The sequence below is a fragment of the Elephas maximus genome, chromosome 2 (assembly GCF_024166365.1).
Source record: "Elephas maximus indicus isolate mEleMax1 chromosome 2, mEleMax1 primary haplotype, whole genome shotgun sequence".
In the NCBI taxonomy this organism is placed as follows: Eukaryota; Metazoa; Chordata; class Mammalia; order Proboscidea; family Elephantidae; genus Elephas; species Elephas maximus.
In genome coordinates, this window is record NC_064820.1 from 140,092,000 (window position 1) to 140,115,475 (window position 23,476).

The following is a 23,476-nucleotide window of genomic DNA, read 5'->3' on the forward strand; positions in this document are numbered from 1 at the left end:
GTATTATTGATAGGTGTGAGTTTATTGCTGTCATTTTGTCGCGCTTTTTTTTTGGTGTGGTGCTAACATTTTCTTTGTTCATCTTACTCTCCTGTGCTGAATTCCTTTTGTTTGTGATTTGTGTTTCATTTCTTTTGTTTTTGTAGATTTTGTTTTACAGAAACTTTGTGTTTTTCTTTATTTTGATGAGTATGTTTGTTAACTTTCTTTGTGGTTACCTTGAAATTTACCCATATCTTCCTAGGTTTGAACCAGTGTGTTATTACTTGGTATCGCCTTGCCTTCCTCTCTTTTAGAAAGTTCTATACCTACACTGTTTATTTCCTTTTTTATTGTCATGACGTTATTGTCATTTACAGATTAACCTCTCTGGTGCCCTGTTGTTAATCTTTTTGTTTCGAATAGTTCTTGAGAATTCATTTCCTAGGTTGGTATCTGGCTGGTGCAATCTTGCATCCTAGATTCAGGCTATTGTCTATTCTCAAACTGGAAGACTCCCTTTAATAATTCTTGTACATTTGGTTTGGTTTTTTACATATTCCCTTAATTTCTGTTCATCTGGAAACGTCCTAATTTCACTAGCATATTCGAATGAGAGTTTTGCAGGATATGTTATTCTTGGTTGGCAATTTTTTTCTTTCAAGGTTTTATGTATGTCGTACCATTGCCTTCTTGCCTGCATGGTTTCTGCCAGGTAATCACAGCTTAATCTTATTGTTCTCCCTCTGCATGTGACTTTTTGTTTTTCTCGAACTCTCAGGATTCTTCATTCATCTTTGGTTTTAACCTTGGTAATTTTCTTTTAGTGTCTGTCTTATGTGGAGTTCACTGAGCTTCTTGGATGGTCATCTTTATATCTTTCATGATATTTGGGAAGTTTTCTGTCAGCAGTTCTTCAATGATCTTCTGTGCGTTTCCCGTTTTCTCCCCCTGTTCTGGGACTTGGGTCACTCGCAGATTTTTGCTTTTTATTGTGTCCTACATAATTCTCAGGTTTTCTTCATTCCTTTTTTTTCTCAAAGTTGTATCCAAGTATTTGTCTCCAATTTCATTGATCGTGTCTTCCATTGTTTCAAACGTGCTTCTCAGACCTTCTATGGTATTGTCCGTTTCTGAAATCTTGTTTATCTTTTGGAATTCTGATTGTTGTTTTTGTATGATTTCTAGTTGTGAGTTTAATTTGACATTTTGTTGCTGTATTCCAGAATTCTTCCATTTTTTGTCTGTATTTTACATGAATTTGCCTACCTTTTCCGTGAATTTGTTCATTTTTTCCTCATTTTTGTCTGCTTTTGGCTTCAACTCTTGGTAGCTCTGAATATTAGAGATTTGAATTCACTATCAGGTAGTTCTAGTGCCTTTTCTTCCACTGTAATGTCATCTGTTGTTTGATTTTGGATGCCTATTGGAACCATCATGTCATTTTTTTTGTTTTGATGTTGTCTGCTGTGTTTGGAAAGTAGTTATTTTCTTCATTTATTGATTGTACATTTGTTTGTCTTGCCCTGCTTTTTTGCTTTATTTGGTTATGCCTTAGTAGGCAGGCTAGGCATTCATTGTTGTATGGTCGAGTGTGGGCAGGATACTTTTCACCTACTTGTCCAATGGGCAGGGTCAATCGCTCAGCTCTGGTGCAGCAGGGCAGGTCCAGCTGAAGAGGAGGAGCTGGGATGGGTTGTTTGAATGGGCGAGTTGGGGTTTAGTGCAGGGCAGTTTCTCATAGGCCATGCCTGTGCTGCCTGGGGGTGTGTTGTTCTGTGCATGGTGCAGGTAGGCAGGAGGAAAGGGTGAGGTTGTGATGTGTGGAGCTAAGATGGACTGGGAAGGAAGAAAGAGAGGAGAGAGAAACAGGAACCACAAAAACAAACACACAAACAAAAAACATGCTGAGGGAGCTTGCTGTTGTAGTGGGGAGACAAGAAACTGAGAAATGAAGAAAAATAATAAATAAAAATTAAAAAAGAAGAAATGCCCCCAGGTATTTCACCGGTGCCTGGAGAGGTGGCTCCCAGGCTTTGGGGCACAGCCCGTTTAGGTGGGGTGGAAATGGCACACAGCGCCAGGTATCTAAGAGGCAGAAAAAGAAGGAAAGCAGAGAGAGCTGAGAAACTGAGAAATGAAGAAAAAAAGGGAAAAGGAAAAGATAAAAGAAAAAATAAGTAAATAAAAAAAAAAAAAAAGAAAAGCCCTCATTGATTCTACATGTGGCTGCTCAGATCTGGGAAGTGGCTCCCAAGTTACACAATACAGCCTGACCAGAAGGAGCAGAGACAGCACACACTGCCAGGAAAAGGAGGTAAGTAGAGACAAACGAGAAACTGAGAAATGAAGAAAGACAAAAAGGAAGAAAGAAAAAGAAAAAAATTAAAAAGAAAAGCCCCCAGGGGTCCCACTGGTGTGGCTTTGAGACCAAGGAAGTGGCTCCCAAGCCACTCAATACAGCCTAGCTAGAAGGGGCAGAGATGGCACTCAGCACCAGGTATTCAGGAGACAGGAAGAGAAGGTAAGTAGAGAGAGACGAGAAACTGAGGATTGAAAAAAGAAGAAAAAAAAAAAAAAGAAATGGCCCCATGGATCCCACTGGCATAGCTGTTTAGGCCAGGGAAGTGGCTCCCAAGCCATGCAGTGCAGCCCAGCTAGAAAGGGCTCCAAGGCTGAGAAAAGAAAAAGAAAACAAACAAAACAAAAGGCCCTGGGAATCCCACCAGTATGGCTTCACAGACTAGGGAAGCAGTTCCCCAGCCAGGTGGTACTTCAGAGCCTGTAAAGAAGAAGGGAAGATGGCACATGGAGCCAGGTGCTCAAGAGAAAGGAGGGAGAGGAGGTAAGAGGCAGGGAAGAAACCAAAAGGAACCAAAAAAAGCAACACCAGCAACAATGAAACAGTACTGAAGGAGCTGGCCCATGTGGGCAGGGCAAATCCAAGCAGCATGGTGCCAGCATCTCCTGGGCTGCAGTCACTTGGCCCATTGCGAGGTGGTGGAGCCCAAGCAGTGGAAGAAGGGTGGGAGGGTGGGAAAGCGTGTATCACTGATTACCAGGTGCTCTGTCTCCAGCTGGGAGCTTTGTGAAGCTGCTTTCCCATACTCCCTGCCTGCTGATCTCCAACATGAGTCCAAGATGGTGAATTCATGCTGCGTTAGCTGATAGGGAACCTCTGCTTCTATCTCTTCTTGCTCTCCGTTCTGTTTTGATTTCTTATGCCATTCGTTGCTTGGTTGAGTTATCTCTTCATTTTATGCTTAGGGTTCCAGGATTGATGTTTGTCTCTGGTTTACTTAGTTTTTTGGATCTTTGCTGTGGAGGGATGGCATGGTGCTTCTGTCTATAGCACCATGTTGGCTCCGCCTCTGAGATTATAAACAATTTTAAAGTAACAAAAATATAAATACTGTGGTTAATAAAACAATTTCTGTGGTTGTTTTATAGTCTTTTATTTTTAATGCTAACTTTATATAGGACGTGAAGTATCTTAGAAATGTGAATGAAGTAGTATAATTGATCATGAAACACTGGTTTGCTGTGATATCAAGCATGTACCTAATTATTGGATTGATATATGAAAGTTTTAGTATCTTCATCTTGATGGTAGAGTAAATGTTGTTGTTAAGTGTGCTTCTGACTCATAGCAACCCTATAGGACAGAGTAGAACCCCGTAGCCCCACAGGGTTTCCAAGGAGCAGCTGTTGGATTTGAACTACTGACCTTTTGGTTAGCAGCCGAGCTCTTAACCACTGTGCCACCAGGGCTTCAGAATAAATATTAGTGTATATGTGTGTATACACACACACACACACACACGTGTGTGTGTGATTAGATTAAATGTAACAGTTGTAGAAAGGTTTTTGTGACGTCTTGTATGACTATCCAATTAAAAGAATGCATGACATTTATTCCCTTTAGAAAATTTTTTCCAAATGAGTTCTCTGAAACTGTCACTTTGAATTAAGGCCTAATGTTTGGGAAAGATTATTTATGTTCTTGATGTAGATTTCAATAATAATGCTGAGTTTTGCTATGTTGAGTTTTTCCTATATCCCAGAGGAAATTGCTAAAAATATTTAAGCTTTTCAGATTTCTCATTATAAAAATGACATTAAAATTACATAGAATAAAGGCAAATAATTTGGAAACTCTATCAGCCAGTTCTACTCTGTCCCATAGGGTCTCTATGAGTCAGAATCGACTCGACAGCACTGGCTTCTGGGTTAGGAAAGGATTAGATAAGAAGTACATATTTTATAATTAAACATAGTTTGTATTTGCTTTGTAGTATCAGGCATTTTATTTTTACAGATATTTTAGCTTAAATTGAGATGTATTCCTTTTTCTGTACTGTGCAGAAGTTGCTAAATTTTAAGTTTTCTTATAGGATTTGTGGAAACCCTGCTGGCGTAGTGGTTAAGTGCTACAGCTGCCCACGAAAGTCTTGGCAGTTCAAGTCCGCCAGGTGCTCGTTGGAAACTCTATGGGGCAGTTCTACTCTGTCCTATAGGGTCACTATGAGTCCGAATCGACTTGATGGCACTGGGTTTGGTTTTTATAGGATTCATGTGCCATCAAGAGATATTTCCTGCTTTGTAAACTTACCAGACATCCCCCAAATAGGTAAATGATGACTAGTAATATTTGTTTCCCAGTTCTAACTTTTCTATATAGAAATTAATAGTTGATTAACACAGCTGTTATCAACTTCATATGTTTAAATTCAGACACATTTCTAATATTTATACAGTTCCTTTCTCCACTTCCCATTTCCACACCTCTTTTCTTAAAAAAGTCACAAAAAAACATAAATGTAAATATTAACTGCTGAGTTTGGTGTAGTAATTTTCTTAGCTATAGTTATTTATTTGCTAATGATTGTCATCAGCATTTATTAATTCAGCCAGTGTTTATTGAGCATCAGCTACTGTGTTGGGCACTGTTCTAGGTGCCAGAATACAATGGTAAGTAAAACAGACAGTCCATGCCCTAACAGAGCTTATATCTTGTGTGGGAAATTGACATTAAGTAAACATCTGCTCAAATCAATGTATAATTACAAATTACGGTAAATTCTGTATATAAGTAATATTTTCAAATGAGGAATTTGATTGGATTTGGGAATTCGGGAAGACTCCTCTAGCATTTGAGAACTGAAGTTGTAGTTAGGCAAAGAGTGGTATGAAGAAATTTCCATACCAAACTTACTCTGGCTGGTATGTAGGGAGGGAGGGAGAGTGGTACCAGTGGAATGGTCATGTTAAACATTTTGCTCCCTGGCAAGCTATGGAAAGATTTTAATCAGAATAACAATGTGATTCAGTTTGTTTCTTAAAAACATCACTTGACTAATGTGTAGAGAATGATTTATAATAAGACTACAGTGAACCAAGGTGTCCAGCTAGGCATTTGCAGAGATCCAGGAGAGAGATGGTGGTGATTTGGAATTGAGCAGTTTCTCTGGAGTGAGTTATTTTACAGATAAAATTCATGCTAATAGTTACATTTTTTTTTTGCGTATGTGTCCCTGGCTTGGAATGTTGACCTTGTCTAATAGAAAGAGAACTAATTAACACACATGGAGTTAGGTTCTAGATATTGCCAATAAATTTAAAATTAGGAATTTGATTGGAATTGGGAATTCAGGAAGACTCCTCTAGCAGCTTTTGTATGAATTAAGAAGGTGATAGGAATCTTAATAATAGTGAGCTAAACTACAGGAGACACTTCCATTAAGCAGATGTTGAAAAACAACATAACAATAAACCACAATTTGTTAAATGTTGTATATCATCATAGTAATATTTTTATTGTAATTAATGCTTTCTACAAAGAAGTGTGGAATTAACTTGCTACTCTTTTGTTTAACCATCTAATAGAATTTTCATTTAAGTCATTTGAAATGATGAACAATGAGCTTTGGGACAGTTTAGTTTTAATTTGAAATCTTTTCTACTGAATAGAAAAGAAATTCCTGTAATTTGATAAGAATTCTACACTGTGTGTTCTTCTCCCATATTCTTTGTAGTTATCAATGTCTGATCACTTTATTTTGGTAATTCCTTAGCTTTATGTTTGTCACTAAAAATTAATTCACTTGTCAAATTCAGTATCTGACATTCGCATATTTTTGATACTACAAAGTTGACAAAATCATGCCATCTACCTGAGGGGAATATATTGTATGTCATTAATGGCTATTATGCAGGACTTTATGTTGTCAAACTCTGTTGAAATAAATTAATCTAAGAAACTCCCAATTCACTCCTTGGATTTTTTTATCTCTCTTGGTATAAGAAGATAATTATTAGAATCAGTATAGATGTTGTCTGTTATCTCAATATGTTGTCTTTACTTGAGTATACAATAGTCTTAATAAAATTAAAGTCCATAAACTTCAAAATATGATGCCCATTATAGTTTTCTTTAATACCTTTTCAGATCTCAGATAAAATGGTTATTTGAGTTTTAAAAACCCAGTAATAAACAGCTATATTGAGCACTCTGTTCAACTGACAGACAAGATATTAATTTGGGGTTACAACTTGGCAGATTATTGTTCTTTAAATAACAGTGAAATACTGTGTTTGCATGTAGACCTATTTGACATTGTATGTGTACCGTTTCCTACTTTGCTGTGTAGAGAACATGGAGGGCACACATGAGATTTAATCAGAGCTCTGAGAGTGCCCACTTGACAGGAAATAGAGAATTCAAGATTCTTACAACCTCAGGGAATCTTAAGAGATAGGTTTAAACCCATATTTCATATATTAGGAAAGTGACAAACCAAAAAATAAATAACTTACCCAAGGTCTCACAGCTGCTGACTACAACTATCCTGTTTCCCAGTTTGATTTCAGTGTTTTCCATAGTGAAGAAAACTTCTATTGATAGGGAGGGAACATTTATTGAGCTAATACATATCATGAGAATTTCTAATAACATATTTTATTTTGAGATATGCATAAGGTATGTGCGTAGAATTTAGAAAATATTTTTAAAAAGTTAGCACTCATGTAACTGTGACCCACTCTTGTAACTGCGACCCGGGTCAAGAATAGAACATTGCTGACACTTCCAAGAAGCCCCCTGCTCCATCACATGTTACTATCCTCTCCACTACTCCCTTTCTTACCCCCAGAAGTAATCGTGTGTGAACTTTATGGTAATCATCTCTTTGCTTTTATTTATTTATAGATGTACCTGCCTCAAAATAATATAGTTTTACCTATTTTTGAATTTTATATGCTATATGTGTTTTTTTTATATGTGTTACTTTGTATCTTGTTTTTAAATTTTTTGTTCAATACTATGTTTTAAAGATTCATCCATGTTGTATATAGTTGTAGTTTGTTAACTTTTATTGCTGTATACTATTCCTTTTTGTGAATATATCACAATTTATCTATTCTATATTTGATGGACATTTGGGTTTTCAGCTTGGGGCTGTTATGATAAGTGCTATCTTGAATATTCTTATCGATAAATCCTGATACACATGTGCAAGGGTTTCTCTCAGTTTAGACCTAGAAATGAAATATAAAACTGAGTAATGAGTGTTAGACCTTGGAATGGAGGACCTTAGGCTAGGAATTCAGATAGCTTGAGAGCATAGCGGGCAGGTGGAGGGGCAGGGGTGTGAGTCACTGACTGCAACTCCCTACAGAGACTGCAATGCACTGCTCAGGTTGTGAAATAAGACTGTACAGATTCAGATATTATCTCCACCGTGGCTCATTTTGGAACCTTGAATAAGTTACATCATCTCTCTGTGTTTTGTCTTCCTCATTTGTAAAATGAAGATAATAACAGTACCTGATTCATAGGCTCTTTGTGAGAATTAAATGAGACAATACACATTCATCATTTAGAATAGTAGTGGCCAATAAAAGTACGGAACTTTGCATGTAAGCAGCTAAGCCTGTGCTAGAAGCTGCATCTTTCTCTTGCCAAAGATGGAGTCTTTCCACTAACAGATCATATTATTGAACTAAACTAAGGGAATAAAAGGAAAGAAGTAGATTGAGTGATTGGAGCGAGAAGAATAGATTTAGGGCTTCCATTTCAAAGGGTAGCTCATGTAATGAATTTTGCTTATGAAAGATCATAGAAGTAAGGCTCCTCTAGAAAGGAGGATGTTTATGTCTCTTCCAGTGGTAAAGACTTAGGGATGCTACTAACTGGAAGTTTATTTCAGCTGGTTCTAGACTAGAAAATAGATGGATTTTCCTAAAAACCTACAAGGAAGCTGGTCAAGTGATTGGAAAGTCTTGTGGCTTTTAATAATTTAGTGAGAAGCAAAATAGTTTTAAGTAGTAATGATAATTGGCTTAAAGTAGACTATGTAGCAAATAATCACCATCAAATTATAAAAATACGATCTTAATATGGGAATGAATTAAAATGTTTTAATTTTTGTTCTTTTTAGTTTTGCTTTGTTTCACAAATGAATTAACTAACTTACGTTTTTTAGTAAATGATTTTTAAATAAATAGTATATGTTACATTATGAAACATAAACCATGGCATCGTATTTCTTTGGATATTTTGTTGTTTTTTAGCCCTTAAGGCCATTACTGAACCACTAAACATGCTGTGTCACACCAAATTTTAGTGACACACATCACTTACGGTGACAAAAAAATAGCTGAAAGTACAAGTAGGAAGGAGAAATTTGAAAAAGCCCTTTTAAGGTACCTAAACAGTGATCTTAGCCATGAAACTGTTACTTGGTATTCTTAGATATTGAAGATATATTTAAGATTTAATTCAAGAGTAGGAAGGAAGGCATTATAACAAATAAAGAGTTTCTAGGAATTCAATTTTAGTTATTTCAGAGAACCATTGAAAAGATCTGAAGCTAATCTAGAAACAAGATCTGAAAGAGTTGGCTGTTTCCAAAATAGAAGTTGTATTACAGACCCACAACCTATACCAGGAGAGCTCTGAACCAACCAATGAATTTCCTCTTTCTAAAGTAGAAGTTATGTTAAGAGCACTCAACCTATACCTGTAGGGAAACAACTTCCAAAAAGATCAAAATTACTGAAGCATCCTTTGAGTCCATATAGCTTCAATAATGTGGATATTAAAGTAATTTTTAGATCTAAGAAATATTAGGATTTCGTAACTGAAAGATAGGTTTTGACATAATCAGGCCCAGCTGTCTGATTTTATAGGTGGAAGGGGGAGGGGAACTAAGAAACTAAATGACCTGGCTGAAATTCATTGATCAGTGTCAATTTGATATAGAATTAAGACTTTTCAATAGATCCTGTTTCTAGATGCTACATTTTCATCATATGTTAAGTGCTTTCCTTTCTTAGAATAGTTAATTTTGCCTTGAAATTAAAAAAAAAAAATTTCAAGAAAATAAGGCACTCTCTCTTCTTTTAATTTTATTGGTGAAAATATACTTAGGAAAACACACACCATTTCAGCAATTTCGGCATGTACAATTTAGTGACATTGATTACATTCTTCAAGTTGTGCAACCATTCTCGCTATCCTTTTCCACATTGTTCTACCATCATTAACGTAAACTCACTGTCCACTAAGCTTCTCATTTAAGCTTTTGAGTTACTGTTGTCAGTTAGATCCCAAATAAATAATTCCTTAAAAGTGCACAATGCTCAAGGCAGACATATTTTACTAATTAATCTAAACTGTCGTTTGGTTCAAAGACTTTGGGTATAGTTTTGGTTTGAGATTTATGGTTTAAAGATTATCTCAGGGTAATAGTTTCAGGGGTTCATCCAGCCTCTATGGTTCCAGAAAGTCTGGATTACATTGAGAATTTGAAATTCTGTTCTGCATTTTTCCTATGACTTCTCTAGAAGATAGACAACAGGGTTTCTTTCAACTCTTGCTCATTTGCTCAAGTGTGTGAAGGGAGGTGGAATACATAAGCAGAAAAGGAGGAGCCATGAGAAGATTGCATTTACATATGCTAATAACATATATGTTAATATGACAGATCTTAACTGTATGCTCTTACTATATCCTGGTTACTTCACAATTCCTGGAGGGTTGACTTGTGAAATATATTATGAAGTCTTTTAATATATATGATAAATTTCAAATTTTGAGTTTTCTTACAGTCATAAGGGCCACAATAAGAAAATTCTTACCTGAAAAACAAACTTCTTTTAAACAATCAAATTCATTCCAGCAAGCAAAACTCACTATGAACTTTGCATGTTTCCCAAATATTTTGTTGTAATCAGAGGTCTATTATAAACTCCTCCAGTGAAGACTTTAAATTACATATTTAAAACAGTAATTAGCTGTACTCTGGTCTACTAGTTGGCTTGATGAAATATCAAAGCTGTTAGTAATTATAATCAACATTATGAATTATTCTTACAGTTATTTAATCTAGACTAACCTTTTGTGACTGCTTGTGCTTCTCAACCGTTTTCCTCCATCTCTTTCCCTCCTTGCATCTCTTTTCAATCTTTTCTCTTGGCAGAAATGCAGAGCAAATTTAATATCATCATACTTAACACATTATTAGTTGAATCTGTTCTCTTTACTTCCTTCCCTCCCCCACACTTTCTGAGGGAAGGAAAGGATACAAGTTGTACAGGAGAATTCTTTGAACAAAAAAGCAGAGTACCATATTTTTTCGCAAATAATGCCCATGTTTTAAGTTTTTCGCCAGCTGCACATCCCCCCACACGTTATTTTTGTAAGTGTGCTATGCCAGTTTTCTTTTTTCGTTGTTGCCTAATTTAATTTCTAATTCTGGTCACGTGGAAACTTCACATAAGTAGGCATTGATTTTAATTACTTTAAATTTAAGCCAAAAGTATTTACCAGTAGATCAAAAGTTATATACAGAATTTAACTTTTGTAATTTCCTGATAAAATATCGTCATCATTCCGGTGAATGGAGCAGTGAGATGGATACTGTGTTGAAACCAAAGAGTATGAATGCATGAAGAACTACAAAAGTAACATTTTTGGACTACTTTTTTTTATATATATTGCTGTGTTATTAACGCTTAAACATCATTATCACCAAACCCCATGCTTACATATTTTATTTAACAAGTGAAGACTGAAATTCTCATCTACCTGCACATCCTTAAATGTGATTCTGATCAGAGTGTGGGCTACGGATATGGCTTTATGAGTATAAGACTGCTTGAGTTTCATTTAATTAAAATAGGAATCAAAAGGCTAAAATGTTGATATTTAGTTTTTCATTGGTTTTCTCATACCTGACTGTCTCAATAATCAGGTCTAAAATATAATCTCCATGGAGAAGAGTATATGCAGTATGCTACTTTATATCTAAAAAGGGAAGATACACCCACACATACACACACAAACGTGTGTGTGTTGTGCGTGTCCCTTGGTATTTGTACATACTCATACACACAGGCATACACCTGTCCGTTTAAATAATGGAAGGATATCATAAAATAGTAGACAAAAACAATTGTCAAATGATTCTCTGAAGTAATTATAACATTTTCACTCCTACCTCAGTGTTTAAGAGTTTCATTTGTCCCATATTCTTGCCATTTGGTAGTGTTAGTCTTCTTGATTTTAGCTGTGTTAGTAATTGTACAAGGGTATCTTATTGTGGTTTTAACTTACATTAAATTTTATTGAGTGTTTTTCATGTTCCTACTTGCCATTCTTATATTTTCTTTTGTGAAGTGTCCATTCAGTTCTTTTGCCTGCTGTGAGGGAGTTACTAATTTAAAAAAAAATTAAATTCTTTTTGTTTTTGTTTCAGGTGCAGTTAAAAACTAGCATTTCTAGCCAGTATGTAATACGAATGCAGCCAACTAATAGTTGCCTTTCTACACTGGAGTGTGCAGCTGTTGCTCTTTCCATCTTAGAGAAGAATAATTATATACAGGAGGTACGTCTTTGGAAGGTTATAGCTTTTGAAAGTAGGAGTTTGTTTATATTTTATGTAGAAAATTTAGAAATGTGTAACTTGTTAAATTTGTAATTCAAGTGACAAGTAGAATGTATCTGTGATAGCAAATTTATGTACTTTTAGAACCTTCTTCCCCCCCTGGTGTTTTTCTATGTTAGTTTAGCATTCCAGATTGCATTATTTAAATATTCATATTAAGCTGTGCAAACAGCATTTGTAATATGCTAAATTGAATTTAAGTAGCACAACATTAAATAGTTTTTTTGGATAAATTTTTCTTTTTAGAATTTTGTATTTCTCTCTTTCAATATTTTGTATTCTTTTGTACCCAACTTTTAAAAAATTTTTAATTAACATCTGCAACAACATATACACACACATAGACATACACTAAATACATACATACACTGGTGCTTTTATTAAGGGAGTATACCAATTTTCTGTTTATGTTATTCTCCTTGATTGTCTTGGTTAGACTATAAATATTTACATTTTTTAAGGAACAATGCCTGCCTAATATGAAAAGGTTATAGCCTGCAATTATTGTTTAATTTTCGTGAAAGCCTGGTGATTTCACTTATAATTAATAATCAACAAAGAGTAATGTTTTGGTGTGCTCACCGACACCTCGGTCTTTTGGGACATACAAGAAACTTTGCACTTAAGGGAAAAGAAAAACTAGCTAAATATAATTAAATTGTTAAGGTATTTAAATCATTGGAATTTTCATAAATATAACTGGTGAGGAAAAGTCAGAAGATTATGAGTATAACTAAGTGGAGTTTTATATCTGTCCCCCTTTCTCACCCCCCACATGAAAGGACTGTTACCTGCCTTTTTTCTCTGTCTCTTATTTATACACTCTGGTTGTGTTCATAAGAGCATTCTCCAGCCATGAAGGGAACTTTAGTAATGGAAAAACAGCTCACGTCACAGTGACTGGGTTTGTTATCAAGACATTAATCCCAAAGAGAACACAAAACCTCAAGAGCAAGGAGTGCTAAAAATGAATTGCAAGCATTGAATTGCCTTTCCCTTACCTACCCTCAGCTATAGAAAACCCCAGAGTTGGAGACTCTCCTTTTGAAAGAAGTAGGCTTTCATGAGTAGGCTTTTTCTTTGTGTTTGTGTGTGTAGACCTTGTCTTAAAAAAAAAAAGGTCTAGGCAATTTCTCTTTCCCTTTTCTCCCTCCTTTGAGAAAAAAACTTCACAAGGGACCCCTAAGATCCTTCCCCCAAATGACCAGAGTACTCTCAGACTCTTCTGTTTCCCCCGTAATTAACTACTCTCATATACTTGGCTGTCAACATAGCACTTACACCCTTCAACTTGTCTTTATGGGTTTTCATTTGTTTGGTTTTTTACCACCATCCCTGTATATTCTTGAGCAAAAAAAAAAACAAAACTATACTTTTTAAATAGATGTCTTAAAGGAAAGATGAATCCTAGTGCTATTGTTTAATCTGGCTTTCTGTATAATCTCTGTACCCTCCTTTTTGTTGATATAAAATTCTAGGATCAGAAAGCAAAAGCCAGCAGCAGACCTAGGACCCATTGAAAGTTTAAAATATGGAAGGAAAAATACAATATACTTTGGCTATAGATTTAAAACTTGCTTTTCTCTCCTTCGAGTTCAAGAAAGAATCTTCTACAAGTGTATATTTCTAATTCCCACCACAATTTGACTGGAATCTTTACTGTAATCCTAAATGTAAACTTTAATATGCTGATAGTGATGGTGATGATAGTAATAGTAGTAGTAGTATAATAGGGTTAGGGTCAGGCATATTGTTTGTAGTACTATGGCTACTACTACTTGTACTAATACTACCATTTATGCTGCCACCACTCCCCCAGCCCCAGTTTCATAAAGTATATTATTCTTTTTGTTTATTTTAATATTTTATTTATTTTTGGTGGCAATATACACAGCCAAACATACATCCATTCACAATTTCTACATGAGCAGTTCAATAACGTTGGTTACATACATCACATTGTGTCACCATTCTTGCTCTCTTTACCCACATTGTTTCATCATCATTAATTTAGGCTCTCTGGCACATAAAATTCTTATCTGTGCTTTAGTTACCATATTTTACACAAATAATGCACATGTTACACGTTTTTTGCCAACTGTGTCCCCCAATGAGGTATTTTCCTTACGTACATAAAAAAATCAGCATGACACTCTTATGAAACTATCTCAGGGAGGGAGGGCAGCACGGATTGGCAAAGAAACATATAAAGGTGCATTATTTACATAAAAATACAATAACTCTTGTCAGATTAGGGAGCTTTGGTGGCACAGTGTTTAAGTGCTTGGCTGCTAACCTAAAGATCAGTGGTTCGAACCCACCATCTGCTCCATGGGAGAAAGATGTGTCAGCCTGCTTCTGTAAAGATTACAGCCTTGGAAACCCTATCGGGTAGTTCTGCACTGCCCTGTAGGATCACTATGAGTCGAAATCGACTCAGCGGCAATGGGTTTGGGCTTGGGTTGTCAGATTAGGCTCATATAGATAATTCTTTGTAAGAGCATGACACCCAAGGCAAACATTTTTTTATTAATTAGGCTAAACTATTGTTTAGTTAGCTTAACAGTGACTTTATGGAATAGTTTTGGTTGAAAACTTAAAGATTATTTCTGGGCATTAGATTTGGGGGTTCCCCCATTCTCAATGTATCCAGTAAGTCTGGTTTCCATATGAGTTTGAAGTTCTGTTCCATGCTTTCCCTCCTTTTGATTAGGACTCATCTGTTGGGTCCTTGATCAAAATGTTTAGTAATGATAGCTGGGCACCATCCATTTCTTCTGGTCTCATGGTAATGGAGGTAGTAGTTTATGGAGGCAGTTAAACCTATAGACCATTTCCTTCTCTGATTCCTGGGTCTCCTTTTTCCATTGCTGTTCCAGATGAATAGAGACCAATTGTTGTATCTTGGGTGGCCTCTCACAAGCTTTTAAGACTTCAGGTGCTACTCATCAAACTAGGAGGTAGAAGAGAAACTGAATAGAGCCATGAAACCATGACCCTAAACCTTCAAACTAAGAAAACTAATCCATGAAGTGTTAGTTGTGCCTAAGTAGTATCAACAGGTGCAGCTTTTTTTTTTTGACTGCTGTTGTAGTTGTAAAATTATGTAAAAGAACTTATTTACCATTTCAGCCTTTTTTTTTTCCCCCTAGTATACAACTTAATGGTAATTAGTCTGGTTGTGTAACCATTTCCCTTCCCATTCCTATTGCTGTTGAGTCAATTCCGACTCATAATGACCCCACAGGACAGAATAGAACTGCTCCATAGGGTTTCCAAGGCTGTAATCTTTATGGAAGCAGACTTCCACATCTTTGTCTCATGGAACAGTTGGTGGGTTTGAATCACCAAACTTTTGGTAAGCAGCCAAGCACTGAATCACTGTGCCACTAGGCCTCCCCATTGTCTTTAGTTGATGCCAATTTTCCTGTCACCATAGACAAAAATTCACTACTTCCCAGTGAGTGATTTCCTGTCCCCCACCCCACCCCGGCAGTCCCTATATAATTACCTATTCTTGTCATTTCATATCCATGAGACCATACAATATCTGTCCTTTTGTGATTATTTCACTCAGCATAATTTCTTCAAGGCTCATCCATGTTGTGAAATGTATTAAGACTTCATCTTTCTTTAAGGCTGAGTAGTATTCCATTGGAAACTGTGGTGGGAGGCGTGGGGTTGCTATGAGTCGGAATCGATTTGACAGCAACGGGTTTGGTTTTTGATTTATTTACCACATTTTGTTTATCCATTCATCTGTCGATGGGCACTTGGGTTTGCACCTTTTTGCTATAAAATTTATTATTCTGGTACTAATTAATGTACTTTCATGGCAGGAAACTGATCAAGTGTTTGTAATTGCCCATTTCTTACCCTCTGTTTTGTCTTGATAAAGCTTTAGTCAGGCTTCTCTCCTGTCCACCTTAACTTTAGCTTGTTTGCAAGCCAACGTGCTCCTGTATCTACTTATCCCTAGAATAGGGAGACCATAGTGAGATATATTTCCTATCAGATCACTGTCATGATCCCTCTTGCTTGTCCAACTTCCCCTTAAAAGTTTCTGTTAAGCTTTGTTCATCTCTCTCTGCAAAAGAAAGCCTTTTTCTGTTTGATTTTGACATGCTTGTGATTTTCTGAGATTGGAGCATTTGCCCTACTGCAGTAGTCTCCCCTTTTGAATAAAATTTCTCCTTATCTGAGTCCAGATCTGCTTTTATTTGACAAAAGGTATTAGCCAGGTTCTATTTTACAAATATTCTAGATAGCACAAGTATCTAGGATGACTTCTTTCAAAGTTGACTGAGAAGGAACTTTTTTAGAAAACAAACTGTAACATTATAAATTTAGAACAACTCTTTTAATATTGTTTTTGGGTTTCATCTCCATCAATGTATTTATTTTCACTTTTTATCAGCTTTTTCAGTACTTGATACAGCCAGAGTGTTCTTTGATGACATAAACTAAAAATTGACATTACTTCTTGCTAGATTGGATGTGTTTTATGATATAATATCTTTAAAAAAAAAAGTGAAACAAAAGGAGGCAGCCTGTTTTGTGATTTCTGTGAGACTAGCAAAAAATCTTATATTCTGAGTATAGGATCTAACAACAGGCAAAATTTAAAATATAGAATGGTGACAGGACCTATTATCTATTCAGCTTTTATCACTTTTTCTACAAATCACTTTGAACATAAAACCTGGAAATAATTGTTAAGTCCTAAAAACCCAAAAAAAACCAGCACCATCAAGTCAATTTTGACTCATAGCAACCCTATAGGACGGAGTAGAACTGCCCCACAGAGTTTCCAAGGAGTGCCTGGCAGATTCGAACTGCCGACCCTTTGGTTAGCAGTCATAGCACTTAACCACTACCCCACCAGGGTTTCCTGTTAAGTCCTAGTGCTCTTATTTCCATTGCTTTGGTTGCCAGGAGTAGTTATACTACAGTGACCGGAAGTATAAAAAGGATGTGATTTGGGATATGCTAATAAGATTTTTTTTTTTAATAAGATGGTTCGCCAGGCAGTCCTTGGAAACTCTATGGGGCAGTTCTACTCTTTCCTCTAGGGTCGCTATGAGTCGGAATCGACTCGACAGTACTGGGTTTTTTAATAAGATGGTGGGTGGGAGCATGAATAGAAGTGCGTAATGAAACATCACAAATGCTTATTATACAGATGGCAAAAATAGGCCCTCAGCCAATTTATACTAAACGTTGCTTTCTCAGTGTGGGGTCCCTAATTCCAACCCCTTACAGTCTAGCTAAAATTAAAAATTAGCACATTTCTCTGTGATGCACAATTTCTACCTATTCTGAATGTGGCGTTTTCTCCCCTTCCTGGAAAGGAATGCTATGACGTACATTTCCCCTCAATAACCACTAATTAGGGGCATTGTAATAAAACCTGAAGATGATGGAGGAGAGTAGGTAATTTTCCAGCTGGCTTCGTTCTATAGAGTTCGGGTTTCTCACAATAAAAATCCTTGTTAGTCTGTGAATTAATCTTCATCCTATATTCTAGAGTTAAAATTGTGCCAGCACCTGGAAGTGGCATAATATGGAGCCATAGCTATCTGGAAGTAGAGTGATAGGGGCTTTGAAGTAGGTTTTGAATTACAACTTCATCACTTACTATCATCACTTTTTGCAAGTGAGCAATTCACATAATCTCTTTGTGCTTATTTTCTTATATGTAATATACAAAAAAAAAAAACTACCTCATAGGATTGTTGAGATAATTTTTGTTAATTGCCTGGAACATAGGCACTGAAATGTTAATCTGTCTGCCCTTCCTTGCCCCTTTGATCTTTGCCAATAGATTGAAATATTAATGAAACCTTGAATTGTTTCAGTGTATATACAGGCCAAAGTGTTCCTAGGAATGATGTTTCAGATCCATTATAGAACCACTGTGTTCAGTCTCTTAAATAGTATGTAGTCATTTCCTCTCCTGTTTTAATGCATTAAAATAAAAATGTGAGAACATACCTAGAAATTTTCTATAATAATGTGGTGCAGAACTTTTCCAATATGTTTGTCTTTTTTTTAGTTAGTGTTTATCAGTTAGGAATCATGTTTGGCTGTGCGTAACAGAGCCCTTAAACCAAAAACCAAACCAAACCCACTGCCGTCCAATCGGTTCTGACTCGTAGCAACCCTACAGGACAGAGTAGAACTGCCCCCATAGAGTTTTCAAGGAGCATCTGGTGGATTTGAATTACCAGCCTTTTGGTTAGCAACCATAACTCTTAACCATTTTGCTACCAGGGTTTCCAACAGAGCCCTTACTAAATGGCTAATCAGAACGTTTTGGGTTTGTTTTTTCTCCTATAAATAAGAAATGCTGAGGTGGACAGTCTAGGGCTGTTAAGGCAGCTTACCATGAACATCTGAGACCCAGACTTCTGTGTTTCTCTCAGTCATTTTATGTATTCAGCTTTAATCCCTATTCTGATGGCCTAGTAGTCACATGATAGTCACCACACATTTAAATCATGTTCCTGGTAGGAATAGTGTCTCTGGGAGTCCCACCTAAGGCCTTCCACTTATAGCTTGTTGGATAGAGAACTTTATCATGTAGCCAGTGTAGTAGTGGTATCTGGACACGTTGCTACCTTAAAAAAAAAAATTGGATTCTTTTAATAAGGGAGAAAAGAAAGAATATGGAGAAGCAACTGCCAGTTACTGCCACAGTTTGTAAGACTTCATTGTAAATTAATGTTATTAAACTTTTTTTTATACCACTTGTATAATTTTTATAGAGATACTGTGAAATGTTTTTAGTTAAAGCTATCGTTTTTTTTTTTTTTTTCCTTTGTTCCTTGTATGTTCCTTTAAGGTTTGGTGTCTGCTCAATCAAGTTTTTGCCATTCTTTTTTTTTTCCTAAATATATTTGTTGTTGTTGAGAATATGCACAGCAAAAACATACACTAATTCAAGTCTCTACATGCACAATTTAGTGATAGTGATTACGTTCTTCTGCAACCATACTCACCCTCCTTTTCTGAGTTGTCCTTCCCTCATTAACATAAGCCCACTGTTCCCTAAGGTTCCTGTCTAATCTTTCAAGTTGCTGTTGTCAATCTGATCCCATATAGATCGTTCTTAAAAGTGAATAATGCTCAAGTCAGACATTTTTTACTAGTTAAGCTAAACTGTTGTTTGTTTTTAAGATGACTTCAGTGGATATTTTTGGTTTAAGGTTTAGAGATTATCTCAGGGCAATAGTTTCAAGGTGTTTATCCACTAACCATGGCTCCAGAAAGTCTGGAGTCCATAAGAATTTGAAATTCTGTTCGGCATTTTCTCCCTTCTGATCAGAATTCTTCTGTAGAATCTTTGATCAAAATGTTCAGTAATGGTAACTGGGCACCTTCCAGTTCTTCTGGTCTCTAATGGCTAATAAGACTCTTTTCATGTGTTCGGTGGCCATTTGAATGTCCTCTTTGGTGAAATGTCTATTCAAGTCCTTTGCCCATTTTATGATTGGGTTATCCTGTTTTTGTTGTTAAGTTGTCAAAGTTTTACATATATTGGTTGTTAGATTCTTGTCAGATATATGGTTTCCAAAGAGACTCTCCTAGTCAGTAGCTTGTTTTTTTACTTTTTTGGTAAAATCTTATGATGATCAAAAGTTTTTAGTTTTTATTAGGTCCCATTTATTTATTTTGTTTTTTCCTGTTTGTGCTTTTGTTATTGTATTAGATCATCCATTGTTGAAAGCTAGGGATTACACTGTTGCCCCTGCTTGTTCTTCTAAGAATTTTATGGTTTTAGTTTGCACATTTAGGTACTTAATCCTTTTTGAACTTGTCTTTGTGCATGGCGTGAGGCATGGATCCTGTTTCATTTTTCTGCATGTGGAAATCTAATATGCCCATCAGCATTTGTTGAAGAGGCTCTTCTTTCCCCATCGAATGGACTTAGCACCCTTGTCAAAAATCAGTTGACCATAAATGTCTGAGTTTATTTTTGGACTCTCAATTCTATTCCATTGGTCAGTGTGTCTACTGTTACACCACTACCAGGCTGTTTTGATTACTGTTGCTGTATAGTATGTTTTAACATCAGGAAGTGTGAGTTGTCCTACACTGTTCCATTAAGCATAAGGTTGACTGTTGGCTTTTCATATATGCCCTGAAACATATCGAGGCATTTCCCTTCTATTCCAATCTTTTTTAGGGTTTTCATCAAGAAAGGGTTTTGATGCTTTTTCTGCATCCGTAGAGATTATCATGTGGTTCTTTTCCTTTGTTCTATTGTTGTGGTGTATTATGTTGATTAATTTTCAAATGTTGAACCATCCCTGCATTCCTGGAATAAATCCCACTTGGTCATGGTGTATGACTCTTTTAATATGATGTTGGATTCTGTTTGCTAGTATTTTGTTTGTTTTAGGATTTTTGCATCTATATTCGTAAGAGATACCACACTGTAGTTTTCTTGTGGTGTCTTTGTCTGGTTTGGGTATCAGGGTTATGTTTGTTTCATAGAATGAATTGGGGGGGGGGCATTATTTTTTAAATGATTTATCAGGACTCTCAGGCCCAAGACAGAATCTGACCCAAAATGAGTTTAAAACACTAGCGTAGTGTTTTGTTTTTTTTCTTAATTTTTGAATTTGAATGACTTTAGATAGGACATGTACTTCAGTTCTGTTACAACCTCCACCATTCCCTGTTGTCTTATAGGTCCACCCAGTTCACATGTTTATGTTACATACCTGAACCTATATGTATTTGAATTTAGGCAGATACCTTTACCATCTAAATTATTTCAAATGCTTGAAAATATGAATATCTAACCCTATACATGGTCCAAGAACTAGTGCTGAGGGAATTAGTAAACCACTTATCCAGTGCTGCTGTTATCTGTTATCAGTTGTCAGCAAGCTTGGATCAGTCTGATTGAAGCTGAATTAATTTGATGTGCTTGCCTTGTACCAGAAAGTTTCTTTTAGCCTGTTTGTAACAGAGATTAAATTATTTTAAGTGGCAACCGTTTTTTTGTGGTGCTTTGAATCAATTAATGTATAAAACTAAGTTTAGACTTTATTATCTTTATGGAAAAAGAGTATTTGTGTCTTTTACTATAATTCCTTAGTGGTGTGCAAAGTATGAATTTAAAGGTAATATTTGGGGGGGGCTGTTTATTTAGAAGTTGTTACATATTTATCAGAATGTCTATTGCTTTTCATAGTTAACAAGCCAATAATAGTAAAAAAGAAACATACTAACCCCTGTTTCTGAAAAACAAAAATCTAGGTGGACTATCACTACTACTTGTCATGGATACTTTATATCTTTTTTTTTCCTTGCCAGACTTTGCTTCGACCTCTTCAAGCTTTATGCTCTTTCCAGCTTCAGCATGGTGCTAAAATTCGCCTCAGCAAGGAACATCTTCTGAAAAATGGATTATATCCTAAACCTATGCCAAAGAACAAACGCAAACTCAGGAAAATGGAACTGTTAATGAACAGCGTTAAAATTTAGAACAGTTGTTCCTGTGGTGCTAGTTTACTTGTCTGCAGCTGAAAATACCACGTTAGATTTTCATACAGTTTGACTCTGTGGGTTTTTGATTGCTTATAAGAAAAAGGAGAGTTGTATACTAATCTTGCCTAGAAAAATGAAGTAAACCAAATAGCCATAAAAACAAAACAAAAATTCACTGGCTCAGTGAAAAACAAGATTTCATACTGTATTTGTTTTTGAAAATGTGCCTCTAATACATTTTTTTCAAATCCATAATTTAAAATGCAATTAGTAGTTGAGCTGAGTTAGAAATTACTGTTTACAAAACAGAAGGAAATTGTGGCTGATCAGAGTAAGATTGTTTCCACTAACATTTGTTGGTAATTAGGTGTAGACCTGTAATAGAGGATACCTGCACAACTTTGCAATCTTGTTCATGAACTTTATGATCTGAAATAAGTAACAAAAGAAAATAATGATAATCAAGTAATTTTGATTGAACTTGTTCATTTCAATAAAAAAGAAAACAGAATAATGAAATTAAGTATTCTTTAGGGGACTAAACTTGAACTTCGCTGGAGCCCTGGTGGCACAGTGGTTAAGAGCTATGGCTGCTAACCAAAAGGCTGCCAGTTCGAATCTACCAGCTGCTCCTTGGAAACTGTGTGGGGCAGTTCTGCTCTGTCTTATAGGGTCACTGTGAGTTGAAACCGACTCACCGGCACGTAACAACAAGGACAACTAATTAGTGAATATAATTTTAAAATAGACCACATTTTCATTTGCAGTCACTCTGGATAAGTTTTTATTTTTCAGTATTCATTGGAAAAGTTTATAGAGTCAATGATAAGCCAGTTTAGTTGACATTTTCATATTTAAATAACTGAAGTAGACTATAATATAGTTGTAATTTTGAGAACATATTTCTGTAACTAGGGCATTTACATGTTTTTAATTGGCAAAAGCTTTCAATTTGAGAGAAAAAAAATTCTCTCCCACTTGAGCAAATATTCACTGAGAGTTTATATAGGAGACATGTATGTAATGTACATTTATGTTTAACTTAAATCTGCTACAATTATATACACATTTTGGCAAGAAGAGGTCTCTATATTTTGTTCTTTATTTATTTATGACATTTAGGGTTTCCAGCATCCAGCCCTAACTTGTGAAGGTCAAAACATGCAAGTTAAGAGTAAGTTTGATATATATTTTATGTGTATGTGTTACATAAGGAAACCCTGGTGGTGTAGTGGTTAGGAGCTATGGCTGCTAACCAAAAGGTCAGCAATTCAAATCCACCAGGTGCTCCTTGTAAACCCTGTGGGGCAGTTCTGCTCTGGCCTTAGGATCACTAGGAGTCAGAATCAACTCCACAGCAGCAGGTTTTTTTTTTTTTTTTTTTTTACATAAGCACACACCAGTTGTTATTTGTCGCAGTTTTCTTGCTCATTAATTTGTTTACTGCTGACCTAGATTAAAAAAAAAAAAAATCCCTTATTAAAAGCTATGATGCTGGTCACAATTAGAAAGCTAATGAATGTTTGGACAAACTATGCAGAAAATATTTTTAAATGTTAAAAATTAAGTTTCTGTCTTCCACTGTTGGGTTTTTTTGGATTTAAAAACAAGTTAGCACATTTATAGTCTAAAACACCTAATACTGAACATTTATCTAGGTATAATACAGAAGAAATAGTATATAATAATAATTGTTTCTTAACAGATGGGTTAAAATCATCTAGCAGTAATTTTTTTATGTTGAAATTAAATGTCACAAATTTCCTTTATCCATTCTTATTACCTTTTTTAAAGAAAATTCCTACATAAGACACTATTTATATCTCAAAATTGGTTGCTTTAACTTGTGTTGGTTTTTAAAAGCAATTGCTACTTTTATTTTTCAAAAACATTTTAGAGTATTTTTGAACTTTAAGCTTAAAATTTAGTGTTTTTGGAAATGTGTAAAATTTTCTTTAAGAAAGTATATATAATTTTCAAATTACCCTTCTACTAATTTTTATGGACCTCTTAAGGTGATTTCATTTGTTTCATCTTCTTTTGTATAC

General features: G+C 35.6%; 1 protein-coding gene across 2 annotated transcripts in view; it reads left to right on the plus strand.

Moving 5' to 3' along the window:
* DTWD2 (DTW domain containing 2) overlaps window positions 1–23,131 on the plus strand; it is a 170,674-nt gene extending 147,543 nt beyond the window's left edge. For both annotated transcript variants that reach the window (XM_049873607.1, XM_049873608.1), the window contains 2 exons: window positions 11,739–11,867; window positions 21,255–23,131. In XM_049873607.1, the coding sequence (XP_049729564.1) occupies window positions 11,739–11,867; window positions 21,255–21,425 (300 nt within the window). In that variant the 3' untranslated portion in view covers window positions 21,426–23,131. The remainder of the gene's footprint in view (window positions 1–11,738; window positions 11,868–21,254) is intronic.
* The last annotated feature ends 345 nt before the right edge of the window (window positions 23,132–23,476 follow it).